At 40.9% G+C, this 18,956-nt stretch overlaps 1 protein-coding gene across 3 annotated transcripts in view; it reads right to left on the bottom strand.

Annotated features, from left to right (window-relative positions):
• The window catches only part of FK (Ergosterol biosynthesis ERG4/ERG24 family), a 42,265-nt gene extending 23,612 nt beyond the window's left edge, over positions 1–18,653 (bottom strand). Inside the window, exons 1-4 of one of the 3 annotated variants that reach the window (XM_008778344.6) lie at positions 18,225–18,653; positions 18,016–18,135; positions 17,769–17,886; positions 5,956–6,026 (exon numbers count right to left, since the gene is read on the bottom strand). In XM_008778344.6, coding sequence (XP_008776566.4) covers positions 5,956–6,026; positions 17,769–17,886; positions 18,016–18,063 — 237 coding nt within the window. In that variant the 5' untranslated portion in view covers positions 18,064–18,135; positions 18,225–18,653. Of the gene's footprint in view, positions 1–5,955; positions 8,896–8,981; positions 9,327–17,768; positions 17,887–18,015; positions 18,136–18,224 lie in introns of those variants that run through there. The other 2 variants (XM_008778345.6, XM_088708248.2) reach the window with 2 other exon arrangements.
• Positions 18,654–18,956: the final 303 nt, after the last annotated feature.

The raw sequence follows: 18,956 nt of genomic DNA on the forward strand, positions 1-18,956 counted from the left end.
GTCCATCATACATAACACTACGATCGTACAGCCACGGCCTTCTAAGAAGAAGATGGCACGCCTTCATTGGAAGAACGTCGCACCATACTTCATCTCGAAAATCTTCTCCAAGGAAGAAGCTGATCAGACATCTATGTTTTACTGGAATAGAGGAATCTTCAATCCAACTTACCCGGTATGGTTTCAGATGTGATACTGGTTTCAATTTCAGCTTCTTCAGCACATCGTTGGAGACGATGTTCATGCAACTTCCACTATCAATGATCAGATTGAGGGACTTGTTGGCATGCTCCACGCGAGTGTGGAAGATGTTGGTGCACCTCCAATCTTCCTCCACGTTCTTCTCTTGCTTACAGCCCGTAAGGATGCATCGTACAATGCACATGGAAAGTTCGGATGCTTCTAACTCCACCGCAGGGTTTTCTTTCTCATGTTCGTTGTCTCCCTCATTTCCTTGTTCATCAGCAGGCTAAGAAGGAGGTTGGGCTTCAGAGGACTCCATAATTTCGTCCTCCTCACAAACCAACGCGAAACATTGGTCTCTGGTAGGGCAAACAACGGCGAAGTGGCCTCTACCGCCACACTTGTAACATTTTGCAGGGTTTGCCCTTTGCTACACATAGGGGTTCCCAAAATTAATCTCCATGCGAAAAGAGGGGCTCGATGTCCTCTAGGGTGTCGTTGGGGTGGAAGACCCCTAGGGGAGAAGGCCTCAACGTCGGGCTCTCCATCAAACAGCGCGTCTGAATTTTCTGCAGGTTCAGCAACGTCCGGGCCGTCTCCTTCATGATTTTGCTCGGAGAACAGGCGATCCCAAACGGTGTCCACCTTCTGATTCAAGGTAGCCACTTGCTGGGTGAGTTCATACACGGCCTCAGTAAGTTCTCTTCATATTATAGGGGTGTCCATTGCAAGTGCTCATGGTGATCTTCGCTCTGATATCAAACTGGCGCAGCCCGAATGTGGCAAAGGATCTTGAACCTTAGATGATGGTGTTTCTCTCTCTTTTTTTTTTCTTTTCTCAAAGGATGGCAGCTAGGGTTCTGATGAAAAGGATGGTAACTTATGGGATTGAAGTAAGGGGATTTGAGGTTGGATTGGATGGATTCAATTGGGTGGCAGCGACTAGAAAGAAAAAGGCTGAATTGATCATGCGGCTGAATTGTTTGGATTTTGGGGTGGAAATTAAAGTCTAAAAATTATATAGATGGTATAGATGAATGGAATAGGATCTGATGTTGATGAAAGCTACAGAGAACAAGAAAATTAAAGTAGAAATAAAAAGGATAACTATTGGACTAATGGAAGAGTCTCACCTCCAAAAGATCCAACCCATTGAGAAGAAAGAGTCTCACCTTCTTCTCCAATTTTACTTGGAGTCTCACCAAGCACGTAGAGGATTCTCTCCCCCCTGAAGAACACTTGAATACTCAGAGATTTCTCAAAAATTTCGTGCTTTATTGATTCATCATACCTCTCCTTTTATAGGAAAAGGTTGGCAAAAGATGAACTCTAGCAAACAGAATTTTAGAGACTCCTAACCTAATAAGGACTTGACTAAATCTTTAAATCTAAACATAAACATCCTAAACTATGTGCCAACTAAGGGTTGGACAAGTGTCACTTCTAGATTGTGTGCGGGTTGGAGTTTAAAAGGGTAACTCCAACCGCATACCAATTCCTAGCCCAACTAGGATTAGTCCCCCTTGCCGCATGGTTCTTCTCCTAATACCACTAGAACTTCTTCCGTGGGACACATGGAGCAATCCCACACAATCTAAGACCCTTTCAACGCTTGGGAATCAGCCTAATTAAGCGTTGAAGACTCTAATCAATTGTGAACTAATTTCACTTATTACAAGGACTCAATCTCACCACACTTGGACTCAATTTCACTCTCATGACTCAACCAAATCCCTCATGCCCAAAGGGCTAGGATCAAGACTCCACGCCTAATGGAATTAAGGGGGATGCTCCTGCATCAGTATCATATGCTGATAATTGTCAGATACAACTAGGATATATTTTTGGATAGTCCTTAAGAAAAGAAAAACAAAAGGACTTTGGATATAAGCCAGGGATACTTAATGCCTTTGGCATGAAGGGCAGAGCTCTATATTTTTGGATGAATGTTGATCTTTTAATGATGGAAAATTATTTGAATGTTTGCCATGTCGATATTATTATATGGAGTATGATTACGGGCTATGAACTTGCATGATGACTAAAATGAGTTTGTAGATGTAGAATGTTGTTATACAAAGACTGGACTACATAAATGTGATAACCCATTATGCTTTATGGATGCTTTTTCACATACACAAGTAAAAAAAAAAAATTATTTTCATATCCTAGCAAAATCATATCCTATTTTTTTCATGATTTGCCATATCAAAGTATACAATATTGTGTCATGTTCATATCCCATAACCAAACCTATGCTTTATAGGGTATACATTGGATTTACAAGTCCTAAAATATTTTGTTATATGGGGTCCCATGGGAATCCAGATTTTATATTTAGAAAAAGATTTGGGATTCTTATCTTGGAGATTTATTACTTAGTTATTAAGAGTCCTAGATTACTGATAAAACGTGTCCAAAAATTGCTATATCGAGTTTTTATGGCCTTCCACTAACAAAGCAATGAATGTGAATTGTTTGACTGAATGGAAAGATTTTTCCTAGGCCAGGTTCGGCCACTTCCTGTCCCTACTTAGTGCTCTGTTTTTCTTCATTCTTCTTCCATTAGAATTTCTTTTCTCTCCTAATTGATGTTATGCCTTTATTTTTCTTTTTGTCTCTCTATTAAACTGCAGTAGATTTATGCACTCCTTTGCTTTCTCTCTTTCTTTCTTTCTTTCCTTCCTTCCATTTTTATTGCATTTGCACCATTTCTGCAGTCTGACTATTTACATCTTTCATTGACAAAAAACTCCAAGTGACCTGAAAATCCAGAGACCTTTACCTGGTAGCACTGCCTCTATAAGTTTTAAAATAGAAATTTTCTGAACTACTTTAATGGGCAGATCCCTCTCTCTTGCCAACCTATTTTCTGTGACAAGGGAGCAACGTGAATTAATGATAATGTTTCTCTTCTACTCTAGCACTTTTAAGGTCCACCATTGCTTTGCAGGCTATCTCTGAGTGGCCCTGTGTCAATTTTGCTACTGAAATAGGCAAGTAATGTGATAATTTGTTATGCACAGACTAAGATGCATACCTTTTCAAATATAATTAACTAGAAAAATTGAGGGTTAAGGAGTAACTGCTGGTGTAGATACGATAATCTGATGATGAGGTGCCATGTCCAATAAATAAGCTTATTGACTTGCCTCAAGTAGAACTAACAGACAAAAATGAGATATGATGAAAACATAAAATTTAGATTTCTATATCCAAAGAACAGACCCAAATTTTACTTGATCAATTCTTGTAGGAAGCAATAGCGTTGGACCTAAGGAAAGAACTCATGAGCCGATTGTGAGGCTCAACCTCGTTGGGCCTGCTTGTTGCCCCGACCCAACACCAAATGAGGGCCCAAAGGCCCATCTGGAATTGAAAATAGGGCAAAGCCCTGGTAGAATGCGGCGGAGGAGGAAGAGTCCTCCACCACAAACTTCATCGGAGGCTAGGATAAGCCTAGCCTCCACTCCTATATAAGCCATCTCCCTACCCCCCCCCCCCCCCAATCTTCTTCACCAATAAATCTCATAGCCGTCGCAATTTTTCTTCGCTTTCTTCCCCTTTCTTCTACTTCGCCGATTCCTAGCATTGTGCTCGTCGGAAATCCGACGAGCACGAGGTAAGCCTTGATCTTTCTTCCCCTCTCTTCCTCTAGACAGGAACCTTTTCCGGCCAGATTCCACCGGTAGATCAATCGAAAATCAACCGAGTCCATTTCCCCTATTTTCCGGGCTTTTTTCCTTCGATTCTTGCCGGTCGGGCTCTGTCGCTGATTGTCCACCACTAGCCATAGGTTGTCCCTTGTTGCCGGTTATTCAGCTGATGGCCACCTGGTCGTGGCTCTCTCTCTTCTCCTCCTTCTCGTCTCTCTCTAGTCTCCCTGTTTCTCTCTCTACGCACACCCAGGGATCCTGATTTAAGATTCTGTCTTCCTTTGCTCGGAAGTCGGAACCAAGTAGACCCCCGGGTGGAGGCCTTAAACCACTCCAGTACAAGAGCGGTAGGCTGGACTATTATCTCAGCCCTTGTCTTATCTGTTTAGAATTCGATCACTGCTAATCTTCGTTAAGTTACTTAAATCAAGTCTGATCTTGACCGGTTGAGTTCACCTTGTTTAGATCGATCAATGCAGTCCGCTACCGCCATCTGGCCGACCTTGCCTTTTTTTCACCCTGATTTGGGCATAAGGTCGTATCTGCAATAGTATCTTAATTTTTAACTTTGCTTGGCTTCTAGAATAATGATAAAATTAATTATATTTTAATGATATTAAAATAAGTGAACCTGACCCGTCTAATTGAAGGAGGATTTTGAAGCATGATGAAGTAACCTAATGCTTCAAACTTCAAAGTGTGTTTTCCGAATTTGGTAAAGTGATAATTAGTTTATTAAATTCGATTATAATATCTATTTTATACCTGGTTAAATAGGTCAGGCATATTATTGTTACAATAGTAATTATTTTAAAATATATTGTGTTATGTTATGAAATTTGAAAATATGACTGAACAAATTATGAAATTTATTTTATATGCATATATTCTCAACACAGCTATGATCTGGCCCCACCAATGAAGATTATTCATTGACTCTGTTGACTTGTAATTTGAGAAACTAATTTTGACATCGAGCCACCAATAATTAAAATAGTGGTATCTAGCACTTTGTGCATTCTGCATCTGACCCATGTCACTAGGTAACATGGTCACAGTGTGATATAGGTCTCTAGTATCAGTTTAAAAATAATAATAATAATAAATTTTAAAAGAGATATATGTATTATTCAAAAATTGATGTATTCCTAGTCAATATCATGCTCTTTAATTATTTATTTATTTAGCATGCTTAGACCTCACTTTTTGGTGTTATGTTGCTTATCGGACTAGTGTAGCTCATTATTCTTTCTTTCTCTATTTTTCATATCCTAAATCATAATTGCTTGAGACTCTGGGGAGTGTGCTAGATCTTCTAAAGATACTCGCAGTTATTGGAGTTCTAATTTAGACTAGTTTAGTTAGAACATCTTATATGATTTGAATACTTTTGACTTATGTCATTTTGAAGTAATTGATTATGAGAGTGATTTATTTTAGATCATGATTAAATTAATTTTCAAAGAATCGAAGAATTATTATTGCTTTGAGATTATGATATGATCTGTAGCCTTACATGCTTGTATGGTCCGCCATGCAGGTATGTAGCGTCTGTTACGCTTTGGGTTCAAGACGTGACACTGATTAAAAGACTAGTGTTGTGCAAGTAAAACATTATCAGTAATGTGGTTGAAGCAGACCGCTTGACAATCTATCCTAGTGTATCGATTTCAATCGTCAAATGAAATTGGTGGTGCATAAACACTGGTTGCCATGTTGAAGTTTGGGAAAACCCAAAATGAACCCCATCCAAAGAAAAGGTGATGATGATAATAACCCAACTGTCATGTGTGCCACTAATAGCCACTAGAGTCAGAGAATGTCTTCTCTCTTGCTTTTTGTAGAAGATAGAGAGCTACTACAAAAGATACATGAATGATGATCTACTGTAGTCCAACATAATGATCTACCTGTCACTAGATAACTATATGGCCATTATTCTCTCAAACAATGTGAGCATTAAAGGTATTTATGAAACTAAGAGCATCTAGAGATAAAAAGCAATGATAGATAACATGTCTCTAAAAGAGCCAAGCACCATGCAATTTGAGGTGTCTAACTTAAAATTGAGAGAAACAGGATCATCTAAGGAGTAATAGGAAGAGCAGAGGCATACCGTAGAAGATATCCATTTCATGTAAACTCCAGTCCCCAGGAGTGCCAGCAGCATCAATAATGATACCAGACCTGAAAATGAGCCAACAATTCATGAGCCCAAGTTTAGAACCAACAATACATTGACTTACAAGATTAACAGAGTAACACATGCATGTATGAAAGACGTTTGTTAAAGTAGTTGACTTTGATGGCCTCCAAACTATGTCTTTCAGAATTTATAATTTTTATAATTATGGCAAAATATTTATTATACTACTTAAACCAACATAAACACCAGAAAAAACCTTCTTTCATTCTCATCATGGTTGGAGAGTTTCTCCCAGTAGAAACTGGTACAAAAATGAAACCAAAATAGGATTCAAAACCAGGTTTTATCCTGTTTCAGAACTCTTTTGTTTATTTCATGCAAAACATATGGTCGATTATGTGAGAAGTGAAGCAAGTAGAATGTCAAAAGCTATGAGTCTTGCATCTGTTGAACGATCGACATCACTTGAGGATTCTCAAGGTGCAAAACGAGGGAACTCTAGCAACAAACAAGGCTGTCCTAAGGAAAATGATGCAGAGAAAGAAAAGCTAAAAGCTAATGCAGTCATTATAGAAAGAGAATGCACACCATGGAGATGTGTTGGGATTTAAATCCTCACTTGAGACTCAAGAATCTAAAGCATCCAAGCGCAAATGTTGCTCTATTGAGGGGGAGCAAGTAGGTACAGATTCATCAAATCAGAGTGCTTTTGTTGATTCTCGGGATCAGATTATCAAATATATGTCACAGCAATTAGCAGTTTAGACTCTTAAAGCCTCAATTTGAGATTAGATGGTGACGCGGCAGGAAAAGAAAGAAGGGGTGATTTGATCAACAAAGTTATGCTTTGAAGATCAACACGCAAATAGAAGAAAACTAGATTGAAGAATCTTTCACTTCTCTCAAGAACAATTGTATTAATATCTCAAAGGTTGCCTCTTACAATATATTATATGTATATTTATAAAACATGATACCCTAATCCTAATTCGGACATTAAACCCAATATAGAATCATAATCGAAATAGGACTCGATAACAAGAAAACATATTAGAATTATTCTATTACAAATGTGGAAACCTGGCTAAAATTTTACATTGTCCACAATGAAACATTTATAAGAAAATCTGTCAAAAACCTCTGAATCTTGTTTGTCTGCACGCTCGCTCATAGGATAGAAATAAATCAAATATTTGCTTACTACAGTCTTCGCTTGCAAATATGTTGGCTTCTTCAATACTTGGCATAGTTTAGTTGGTTATAGTACCTGTTGACTGCACCCTATGCTGCATCATCCTCTCCGACTTGGAGAGAATTCGCCCACGACTTCAATTCTTCATTAGATGTATCACCATGGCATGGCACGAGGTGCTTAACATTGAAGACATCATAAGTGCAAATATGACACAGTAGCTTCATGCGGTAGGCCTTATCACTGATCTTCACCATAATCTCACAAGGTCCAATCTTACAAATAGCATGTTTTCCCTATTCTCCAACTGGTAGGTGGTTCCTAGTGATGATAGCACATAGTCACCAATCTCGAATATCACCCTATGCCTCTGCTCGTCCACATGCTCCTCATAATGCCGATTTAATTCTTCAATCTTCTCACGCATCTACACATATATATATCTTGAAGCTTTTGCACCATATTTTTAGCCTACATGCTAGTTCGACCGGGTTGTGGGATTGGTGCCAAGTCCAATGCACATCATGGGTCCCAACCATATATAATTTGAAAAGGGTTGAAACATGTCGATTTAGTTGGATCTATTCAATGCAAACTCTACTAAGCATCCAATCCCACTATCTCGGATTCTTACCAATCAAACTTCGCAATATGTTGCCCAAATTTCTGTTCATTACCTCAGTCTGCCCATAGCTACTTCATAAGAAGGGCTGGCTTGGCTGAAGTCCAACTCCCTCGTTAAGGTAATTGGAAAAATCAAAACATAATTTATAAATAATCGTCCGCGGAAAACTCCTATTTCATTTCCTCCATCTAAGTGAGTGCCCAGCTTTGATTCCAGAGATGCTTCCGATACAAACAATTCACTATTTTCTTCTGATGCAGTGACTTATTAATTGAAGGAGCGTGTTTCCGACTTATGCAACCAGAAGGGAAAGCAGGAGTTTTTACTAAAAATATGGATTTTGTCTGGTCCTCGTGTTTTTGGTTGTGTTAGCTTTGTTCATGACTTGAGTCCTCTTAGAAACAAACTTGATTATAAGTCTTTCAAATGTGTCTTTGTTGGATATTCTAGCAGGCTTTATCACCCAAAACAAATAAAAGATTTGTGTATATGGATGTCACTTTCTTAGAAAATCTTTCGTATTTCTTTTCTCTGTTAAGAATATACTACATAAGCTCTAGAAGGAATGACTTCACAGGAGCGGACCACAAATACGACCTATGGCTATTTGACGAATTTCATGAACCAACCGATGAAAACTCCTCAATCATAGCCACAACAGAGACAGGAACCGCATTTGCAAATACTCTACTCAAAGCATTAGACAATCAGGAGTGTAGACTCGATTCAAATATAATCCACGTAGAAGTTGTCTTTTCCATTCGAAATTGGGTGGGTGTTCAGTCTACCGCAAATGTGAAAGTATCGAAAAGAATGTGCATTGCATGCCATTCTCCTATCAGACTTTAGTTGGAAAAACTAAGGCCAAGTCTTTATAAGTCTCCTTTTTCTTTTCGGAAGCAGAGCAGTCGCAGAATGGAAATTTAAATAATTGAAATATTTTTAGAATGTCCATCTGTGTGCTTAATGAAAGAGTCATTCCCAATCTCCGCCATAAGCTCCGTGAAAAATATGACACGAACTTTGGGTCCCGATCTAAGGTGATTGAAATTGAAACTCCATGTAGCCATACCATCTCTCGAAAAAAATAGTCCTGCAATAAAATGCATCCATTATCTTCTTACATGTGATGAAATGAGCCATCTTGGAAAAACGACACAGACAGAGTCAAAGCCATACTGAGTCCTCGGGAGCCCCAATACGAAGTCCATACTAATGTGTCCATGGTGCGTCTAGCATTGGCAATAGCATGTACATTCCTGCATTCACTATTGTCCCTTAGACACCTGACACAAATGCCATTGCTCGACATATCGCTCAGCATCCCTCCTTAGCTTGGCCCAATGATATTGCATAGATACAAGATATATTTTGTCTCGCCCAAAGTCACCCTCTCCATGTAGCTCTTGTAGGATTTTATGCCTCAATGAACAATCCAAAATACATACACGAGTCCTATTAAATAAGAAGCCATCTTGCAATTGAAAGTCATCATGCTGTTGAGCTTGTACCTTATTAAGAACACTAGCAAAGTATGGATCAATAGCCAACATATCTCTAAAAATATCAAAACCTCCTATAGTAGCACGCATGGTAATAAGTAAACATGTACGACAGCTCAAAGCTTCAACTACCAGGTTCTATGTACCTGATTTGTGGCAAAGTATGAACATAAATTCATGCAGATAACTGACCACTTAGCATGATGTAAACTAAGCTTGTCCTGGATGCAGAGATATTTCAGAGTTTCATGGTTAGAAAATAGAATGAACTGCTAGCCAATGCCTTAGTGTCTGCACCACAGCATAAAACTTGATATCGTATGTGGAATAGTAAGCTTTGACCCACTCAACTTCTAGTTAAAGTGATTGGTTTCTCCTTGTTCAAGACTACCCCAGTACCAACCTTAGAGGCATCACAATCCATTTCGAAGACTTGCTCAAACCTTGGCAAAACCCATACAAGAGTTACTAATAACCTCACCTTAATCTCTGTGAAACTTCATCTGAACATCAAATGAGAACTCAAACTAACCCGCCTTCTTCAAACAATCTATATATGGAGGCATAATAGTGCTGAAATTGAAAATGAATCTGTGGTAGAACGAAGCCAACCCATGGAAACTCCATGCTTCCTAAAGAGTCTAGGTTCTGGCCAATCAACAATAGCCTGCACCTTGAACTAGTCCATACTAATACCATCTCCAGATATAACATATCCCAAAAATAATACTTAATCAGCCATAATGATGAACTTCTTCATGGTGACATATAACTTCTCCCTGCGATATATATATATAATATCTCACGCAAGTGTTGCCTATACTCCTTCGCACTTCGACTATATATAAGTACACCATCAAAACAAACAACCGCAAATCTTCCAATGCATGGTTTTATTACCTCATTCATAACCCCTCAATTCATATCACCAACAATTCGTATAACCCCTCACATGTTTTGAAGGCTATTTTCCACTCATCCCCTAACCTTATCCTTATTTGATGATACCCGCTCTTTAGACTAGCTGGAAAAGCAGCAATGTCTGTCGAACCAGGTCGAACCGCCCGATACGAGCAATGCCGATACGAGACCGGAACCGATTTCATAAGCCAACTAAATCGATCCCTTACCGACCGAAACTAGCCAGTAAGTATGCGAACTAGCCGAAATCGGTTGATTCGGTGCAGACTCGGTGCGAACTGGGCCAGTTCGCACCGAGTCAATCCAGTTCTGAACCGTGTTGTTACTGTGGATCCACCTGATGCTTGGCTATTAGAAAGGCCCAAGAAGGCCTTCTCAACAGCAAATAATTTGCGGATGCTCCCTTCGCCACTTCTCTTTCCAAAATAATCAAAAAAATTGCCAATTCAGGAACTCAGAAGAAAAATCCAAGCCTAAATCAGGTGTGCTTCCTCTATTCTCTCATTTCCTCAAGTTTTTTTGGGGTTGGAAAAATAGTTCGCAAATTGCAAAATAAGAGAAGATCATGCCAAAATTTCCAATTTGGGCTTAATTTTTTATATATTGTAGATCTATGGACGATCTACACATTGAATCTTCAGTTATCGTACAGCATGGCTGGAATCGATATGGATGACAAACTTTTAGTCGCTCTGTGTAATGTCCTTTATAAGATAGAGCCTGATCTAAAAGTCGTGCCCCTATGTCTAGAAGAGATAAGTTCAATTAAGTAATATATGCAAGTTAACTAGTATCTACTACTATAAACATAGTACAACACAGTTTTTTTTCATAGACCAAAATATTTAGAGAGGGCAACGATAGCTTTGGAGTCTCAGCAGCTCTTGTAAGTAAGAAAAATATGAATTCAGGTATGTTACATATCAGAAGGACATTTACCTGACGTTAGATGTTTACTAATATTGTATTATCTTATATCTAATTTTTTTAATTTTTTTGCAATTGAATAGTGGATCCATTTTAGGTTGTCCGTGAAAAATCTTAAGAGGCTAGCTATCCAAATCCTCTTCGGGATAGTCTCCTCGAGTGGTTGTGAGCGCAACTGATCCATCTTCGCCCTCATCCACAGAAAGCAAAGGAATCGTTTGACAAGAGCGTCTCAACGATCTTGTATATGTTCACTATAATCTGAGGTTGAGGTTAAGGTTGAGCTTGAGGTTGAAGTGCATTCAGAAGAAAGTTGGACTCAAGTAGACAGATCCAATAAGAAGGCAACTGCCCAGCACACCAAAAAAGAAAAACAAAAGTCACCTGCAGCCCCAATGGAGAATGTCGAGAAAAAGTCAGTACACTCAGATTCAAAGACTGGAGCAGCAGCGATGAATGTTTTTGTGGTCATGGATCTGTCGGCCAGAAAGAGTAGAGTACAGAAGATTATTGTATATAAGACAATCGCGGGGTGGTCTTTGCTTCACTAGTGAGTCTCAATTTATGCATACTACACAGGATAAAAACCCTAATGCACGATCTGGAAGAGCTCACGAAGATATGATTGCATATAGAATACGGGCTCCTCGAGGTCATTCAGGACGACACGATGCAATCGTAAATGACCTCGCACATGGAGTAGAATCTATAAACGTATCAGATTTCGAGTCGTATACTGGATCCTATTACCCGCAGCCACATACATGCCTATGACCTATACGGATACGGATATAATGAATCTGAGACATATTCCTGTGGCTACTATCCTACGCAGCCTGAAACATCTTACATATCAAATTTTGCCGCTGGCATATTCAGATAGGCCCCTCCACAACCGTATTTTCAGCCAGAGGGCACCTCTTAAAGCCAGAGCTTCAGCGAAAAATTCGAGAATGCTTATAACCCAGCACGTATTTCTTATGGGATGAACGTACAAGACTACAACGCCGCTTAATTAGAGGAGTGGGCTGATGTGCCTCCTAACTATGCTGATAATCCGAATATCTACTAGGGCATCACCACTCGATCCGATTTTAGATATCAGTATATATGTTGGACTTTAAATATATGTAATTGATTATATTATTTTTTAATTTTTACGTCACTACTTCATTTGAGAATATGTTATGTTGTTCATTGTAGAATGCAACATCTCACTAATCATTCTATGATTTGTATCATTTTAAAGCAATAAGATGCATCATATAGGTTAAATCGGAATGATAGAAACATAAAAAAAAATCAAAAAATATCAAATTAGACTTAAAATCATTGAAAATTTTCAAAAAAAAAGATTACGAATTATATATTCTTGAAAACTCAAAAAATTGGGCATGCCAATTCACGGACTGGCACGCCCTACTCGTACCAGGCACCAACTAGTACAAATTCCGATACTGGTTCAACGGGCATTGGAAAGCACCTTAGCTCTAGACAGTTAGCCTATCATATCATCTAAACTCGAAATTAGAAAGCAATACTTCGCCATTATATTGTTTATGGCTCTACTATCCACAAGCATGCGCCAAGTTCCATTGTTCTTAGGAGTTAGAAGGGGCGGAATTGCATAAGGACTCATGCTCTCCTGAATATATCCTCTTTCTAGAAGCTCGTAGACTTGCCTGGACAACTCTGCATGCTCCATAGGGCTCATCTAATAGTGGGCTTGATTTGGAAAACTAGCTCCTAGAATCAAATCAATGTTGTGCTAGATATCTCGAAGTGGGGGTAACCTAGATGGTGACTCCTCAGGAAAGACGAGCAAACTCCTAAAATAATAGGTTGAGTCATCTTTGGAATCTCACTAGATTCCACAGGTACCTTTCCCACAAAACTATGGTCATGCCAGATTCTCAAGCAACCCCTATCAATCGTGCTTTAGAAAGAAAACTACTACTCTTCCTGGGTTGTGGCTTAGGCATCACTTCCTTCGATGTTGCTAACATAATTTTGATCTCATTCATGACAAATGAGTAAGTATTCTTTCTTCCATCATGCATTACACCTCTGTCATACTCCCAAGGAATGCCAGTACATGATGATAGGTATCCATTGCCACAACATCACACTAAGCTCAATCTTTATACTTGCTGCCCATAGAGAATGATACCAAACACCTCTTCGACACCACAACCCCGCTACCTTTCTTCAACCATGCTAGCTTATACAGATGGGGATGCTTTTCTGTGTTCATTTATAACTTGGTAACAGCCCCTTTCGACACCAAATTATCATAGCTACCACTATTAATAACTGTCTTGCATTCCTTTCCTCCAACTGGGCGGATAGTGTGAAAGATATTATTCTGCAATATTCATCTCCTGACTCATCCAGTGGTGCAAGGTAAGTCTGTCGTACGACCAGATATTCCTCGACATCTTCATGCACAATCTCCTCTAGTTCATCCTTATAGTCATCAAAACAGGCAACGCTTCATGACTTGCAGTTTCCTTTTCCTCATCTTCAACAATCAATAATTGCTTCCCTTCGTGCCCCTTTGGCTTCTTGTTTCTGCAACTCTGTAGCCTAGTTCTCCACATTGGAAGCATCGTGTCCAACCTTGTGCATTTTGAATTGACCGCAGAATTTGATTCTGAGTTGTATTTGAAGCTACAATACTCTTAGGAATAGCAGAATTACCTCCTGTAAAAATTCGACCTGTTGCTTTAGCGCCCTACGGCATCGATACTTACCAGTTTCTTTTCTATCACCAGAGCACATTGATGCATCTCTGATACTGATCAACAATCCCTTAGCAACAATTCATCTTGAATGCTTTTGCGCAAACCCCCAATAAATCTCGAAACCAATTATTCTTAAAATTCAACCAAATCATTCCAAGCAATAAATTCATAGAATTTTTCAGAATTATCATCAACTGAGTCGCTTCCTAGTCTTAAATTTTGTAATCTATGATATAGAGTATGAACATAGTTATAAGGAACTCATGGCGCATCTTCTTCATCTTTTCCCAATCAGTGACTTTTGGCTTTGCTGCTACGCTCCTACATGATTTTCAATTGGCATCACCATGCAATCGCCCTGCTCGCAGTCATGTTGCCACTAGTGGTATTGTCTGGTTCGTTTGGAATCTCCTTAAACTCAAGGATCTCCTTGACCATATAAAGCCAATCCAGAAACTCCTCCATGGTCAAGCTCCCTGAGAACTGAGGTAGGTCAACTTTGAGGCCATGCTCCCATCACCTTGGATTCCCACCAAAGGTTGGCCTCCCCTTCAATGCCCTTGGTACGATCTCATAGAAAGGTTGAGCATGTCCTCATCCTCCTCGACCCCTTCCATGCATGAGGGCATTCAATTGCATGAAGCTATCAAGTAAGGGCTTTAAGTTGACGTCGGATCTTCACAGCATCCAATACCAATCTGCTTCCTTGTGCTCCTCCCGTTGTATCCTCCTGCACTGTCCGCTTCTTCGGAGCCATCCAAATCAAATCAAAAACTCAGGCTCTGATACCAACTGACACAACCGGAAAAGAAAGAAGGGGTGATTTGATCAACAAGGTTATGCTTTGAAGATCAACATGTAAATAGAAAAAAAAAAATGGATTGAAGAATCCTTCACTGGATGAAAGAAATTCTCTGATAAAGAATTTTATTAATATCTCAAATGTTGCCTCTTACAATGTATTATGCACATATTTATAGGATATAATACCCTAACCCTAATTTGGGCATTAAACCCAATGCAGAAACATATTCAAATCGACAATAAAAAAACATACTAGAATTATTCTATTACAAATATCGAAACTTGGCTAAAATTTTATGTTGTCCCTAATGAAAAATTTGTAAGAAAATCTGCCAAAAACTTTTGAATCCCATTCACTTGCACGCTCACTCACGAATCAAATACTTGCTAGCTGCAATCTTCACCCTGAATCTGCTAGCACCTTCGATGCATGGTATAGTCTAGTTGGTAATAATACCTATTGGCTGCACCCTAATGGTCCTTAGCATGGTCTACCGTACCGATCGATACGGGTCGGTACGGGCCGGTACGTACCGGTACCGTACGGAATCGGTACGGTACAGCTATATTTTTCGGTTTTGACTATTCGCAATCCGTACCGGTCGGTACTGGCCCGTACTAACCTATACCGACCCGTACCGAACTGATACCGGCCCGTACCGACCGGCTCGTACCAACCTCAATTTTTTTTGGCTTTTGGCCCGAACCGGTACCGTACCGGTTTGGTACGGTACCGGTACCGTACCGGTGCCCACCGGTATATCGATATGGTCGGTACAGCGGACCTACTCCTTACTTTCTCGATATTGATGGAACTCTACAGCATATCTGGGTCATATCAATAATGTCAAGTCAGGTTCATCTTTGGCATCGTAGCTTTGGATACATTTCCTTCAAGTCTCTTTGTTTACTTTTCCTGTTCAGTTTGAGTTAGTAAAGGAGTTCAGTTGTCTAAACCAAGTCTCTTTGTTTACTTTCTCAGACTCCTTGGGTATATTTGATGAAAAATAGAGATGAAGTTCCCAGCATTATTTATAGTTTGTATAAAATGGTGGAAACCTAGTTTGAAGTTAAAATCAAGATTTTTCATGTTCATCAAGCAAGGGAATATCAAAAGGGGTCCATTGATTTCATTGCCTCTAAAGGGGTCGAAAAACAATTTTCTTATACCGGTACACCACAGTAGAATGGTGTGTTTGAGAGGAAGAATCGCCATCTACTAGAGGTCCTGATGGGGACATCAGAGCCCCTCATTCAGATGATGGAGTTAATTAGTTGCTTTTATTATTGGTCGAGTCAATTTGGTTAGTTGCTTTTGTTATTGATCGAGTCGATTTAGTCATTTACTTCTGTTTTAGTCAAGTCATTGGGTTAGCTATTAAGTCGTATAATTGGGTCGAGTGATTGGATCGATTTTGGTATATAATCAATTGGTTGACTTGGTCAACGAATTGAGGGTCTAATTTTGGTATGTCGTCAAATGTTTGACCTGATGTAAGGCCTATATAAAGACCACCCCTCTCATAAATTAGGAATGGAACTGAATGAATGAATAAAAAACCCTAGCCTCCTCTTCTTCCTCCTCTCTTTCTCTTCTTCCCTTCTTTCTTCCTGCGTCTCCAAAGCCTCTTCTTCCTGCGTCTCTATAACCTCTTCTTCCTCCTTCCCTTCTTCTTCCTCCTCTCTTTCCCCTGCAATGGTCCGCCATCAGCTTGGTATCAGAGCAAGAGTTTTGCCTCCGTCACCAAAGCTCCTCGATCTTGCGGCCCTATGATTCACGCTGTTACGCCAGTCACCGAATCTTCACCGCCTTCTGGGTTGTGCCCACGCCCATCTCCGTCCCCACCATCTTCCTCCCCCTTTTCTCTCTCTCTCGTTTTTGTTTCCCTCTCTTCACGTGAAGGGGGAGAGTCTAAAAAGTTTCTTTTTCTCTCCAAGTTGAAAACGCCTTGTGTTCACATGGGTGTTCTGTTCCTTCTTCACATGGGTGTTTCCCAAGCCGAAGATACCATCTTCTTCCTTCTCGGTGGTTCCTAAGAATAGGAGAGATCCTCCCGGACCTCCCTAACTGGCTCTCGACAAAGGAGGCCCAAACCCCCATTCGCGTCATGATCCAGCGGAGAAGGAAACCCGCTGCAAGTGCTCCGCCGTCCAACCCACCTGCAATGCCTTCCGAGGAACCCAACACCACCCCGCCGTCCCACAGTTCCGCCGCCCTTCAGTCGGATCCGAAGAGAGAAGCACCGCTGCTCCTGCTCCCGTGTTTTCGGCTCGCCACTGAGGATCGCCACAGCCCCATGGAAGCTCGTCACCTCGAGTCTGGCTCGCCTCACGTCCGTGCGTACCTCATCCGGAGAGGACCCCGACTGTGACGCGCCGCCGGAAACCGCCACCCACCGCCGCTGTTACCGATCACTCCTCCCCGTCCCCTGTTCCGCAGCTGCTGCGACCTCCCCTCCCTTCCACAGCGCCGCCACGAGGGTCGACAAACCCTCCCGAAACTGTCGGGAGGTTGGGAGCAGGTTAACGGGTAGGTTCCCAACCCGTTAACCTACTGATTATGCATTCTAACGAATGCTTTCAGATATGTCCCAGTGCTTATTGTGATGCCACACCATTCCTAACCAGAAGTGCTACCATCAATTGTCTTTTCCTTTTCCTTCAAGCTCTTACCCTCTTTTGCCCCGCCATTTACGTTGTTGTCATCCACAACCCTCGCATCCACCCCTTTTGGACAATTTCACAAACATCTGTAAGACAAGTGACAACAAGACCATGCTTTTCCATTCAGGCTGACCATTACAGTTCCAATGCTCCAATCTAACGACAAATTCCCCTCACACCTCCTTGGTAGGTTCCAGATACAGATCCCACCATAAAATCTTCAAATAAGTAGCCCTAATAGTAAAAATTTCAATATCAAGAATAACCTAAAGACTTGCTCCGGTTCAGATGACATCAAATAACAAACAGATAAAAGCACATCCAGAGAAGTAGAAGAAGGATCGGAAAGGCGTAGAGTACAGTAGCAAGAGATCAGAAAGAAGTGAGGGAAAGAGATGGCAGACCATTGCACCGGTAGTGGAGTCTTGTGCCGTCTGACAGAATGGCTCCGGGGACAACCTTGCCGGGAAGAATAAATCCAGCTACCGCCAGGTAGCCCAAGTAGAAGATCAGGAGAATGACCTACGAGTATTTCCATTATTAGGGAACCAAATCATTGGGAGAGAAGAAAAAAAGAAGCACAAACAGAGAGGTTTCAGTGAAGAAGATGAAGCGAAGAAGAGGTTCCCAGCCGCATTTTTTTGTACTCACGGAGCTCCAAGAAGGGATCAGTGCAGCGAGTATAGCCTCTACTTCCATGGTCTCCCCTTGCTCTCTCTCACTCCTCTCTGGTTCTGAGTGTACTCAAGGGTGAGAGCCCAGGACCAAACACTGACAAGTCACAGAACAAAGACGGGAATCCGCTCCTTGAGATCCGAAACACGTCCTACTTTATTTGGATTTTAATGGGAGAAAGATACCGTATCGCCCCACCGGAGATCTGCCCCTTTTGTCCCGCTTTGCGTCTCGGACGGAGCGTCTCGGACCTTTCGCCTCGCGTGGCTAATTTTCTGGCAAGAGGGACCGGGCAGTTAATGTACATTGTTTCATGGACGGGGAAGGAATGAAAAATTAAAATTGAAAGTTTAAGACACGGTTCCGGCGTTGCAGGATAGCAACCGACCACATATGAAAAAAAAAAAATTACTAGATTGATCAGATTCCCATCTCAACAGTAGATCAACCTAGCTGAAGAGCAGTACATATTGCTCTCCTTTTCTCTCTCCGCCATCCAAAATTATTAAAAATCTGAAACAACCCGTTTTTTCTAAAATTTTATCGGCTCTCTCCTCCTCTCCCTTCGCCTCATGCTCTTATGGCAGCTACCTCTCCGCCTCCCCCGCCCGCCCCTCCTCTTTGAAGATCGAGAGCTACTTCAACAACAAACGATCCGATGACATCCATTAGGCCAATATCGTCGCCACCCATGTAGCGGCATAAAGACACCATGTGTTGGAAAAAAAATGGATCACTCAAAGCACGTGGTCAAATCGCCGGCACGTGATAACAAACATGGCGATAGCAAGCATACTCTCCGAGCACTCGATCTCGGAGCATCCGACCTCAAAGAGCCCGACCTCAGAACACTCGGTCTCGGCACCAACGATCCCAAAACTCACAACCTCGATCTCAGCTAAGTTAAGCCCGATCGA

The sequence above is a fragment of the Phoenix dactylifera genome, chromosome 12 (genome assembly GCF_051530095.1).
Source record: "Phoenix dactylifera cultivar Ajwa chromosome 12, Ajwa_hap1_PhDact_Kaust_v1.1, whole genome shotgun sequence".
In the NCBI taxonomy this organism is placed as follows: domain Eukaryota; kingdom Viridiplantae; phylum Streptophyta; class Magnoliopsida; order Arecales; family Arecaceae; genus Phoenix; species Phoenix dactylifera.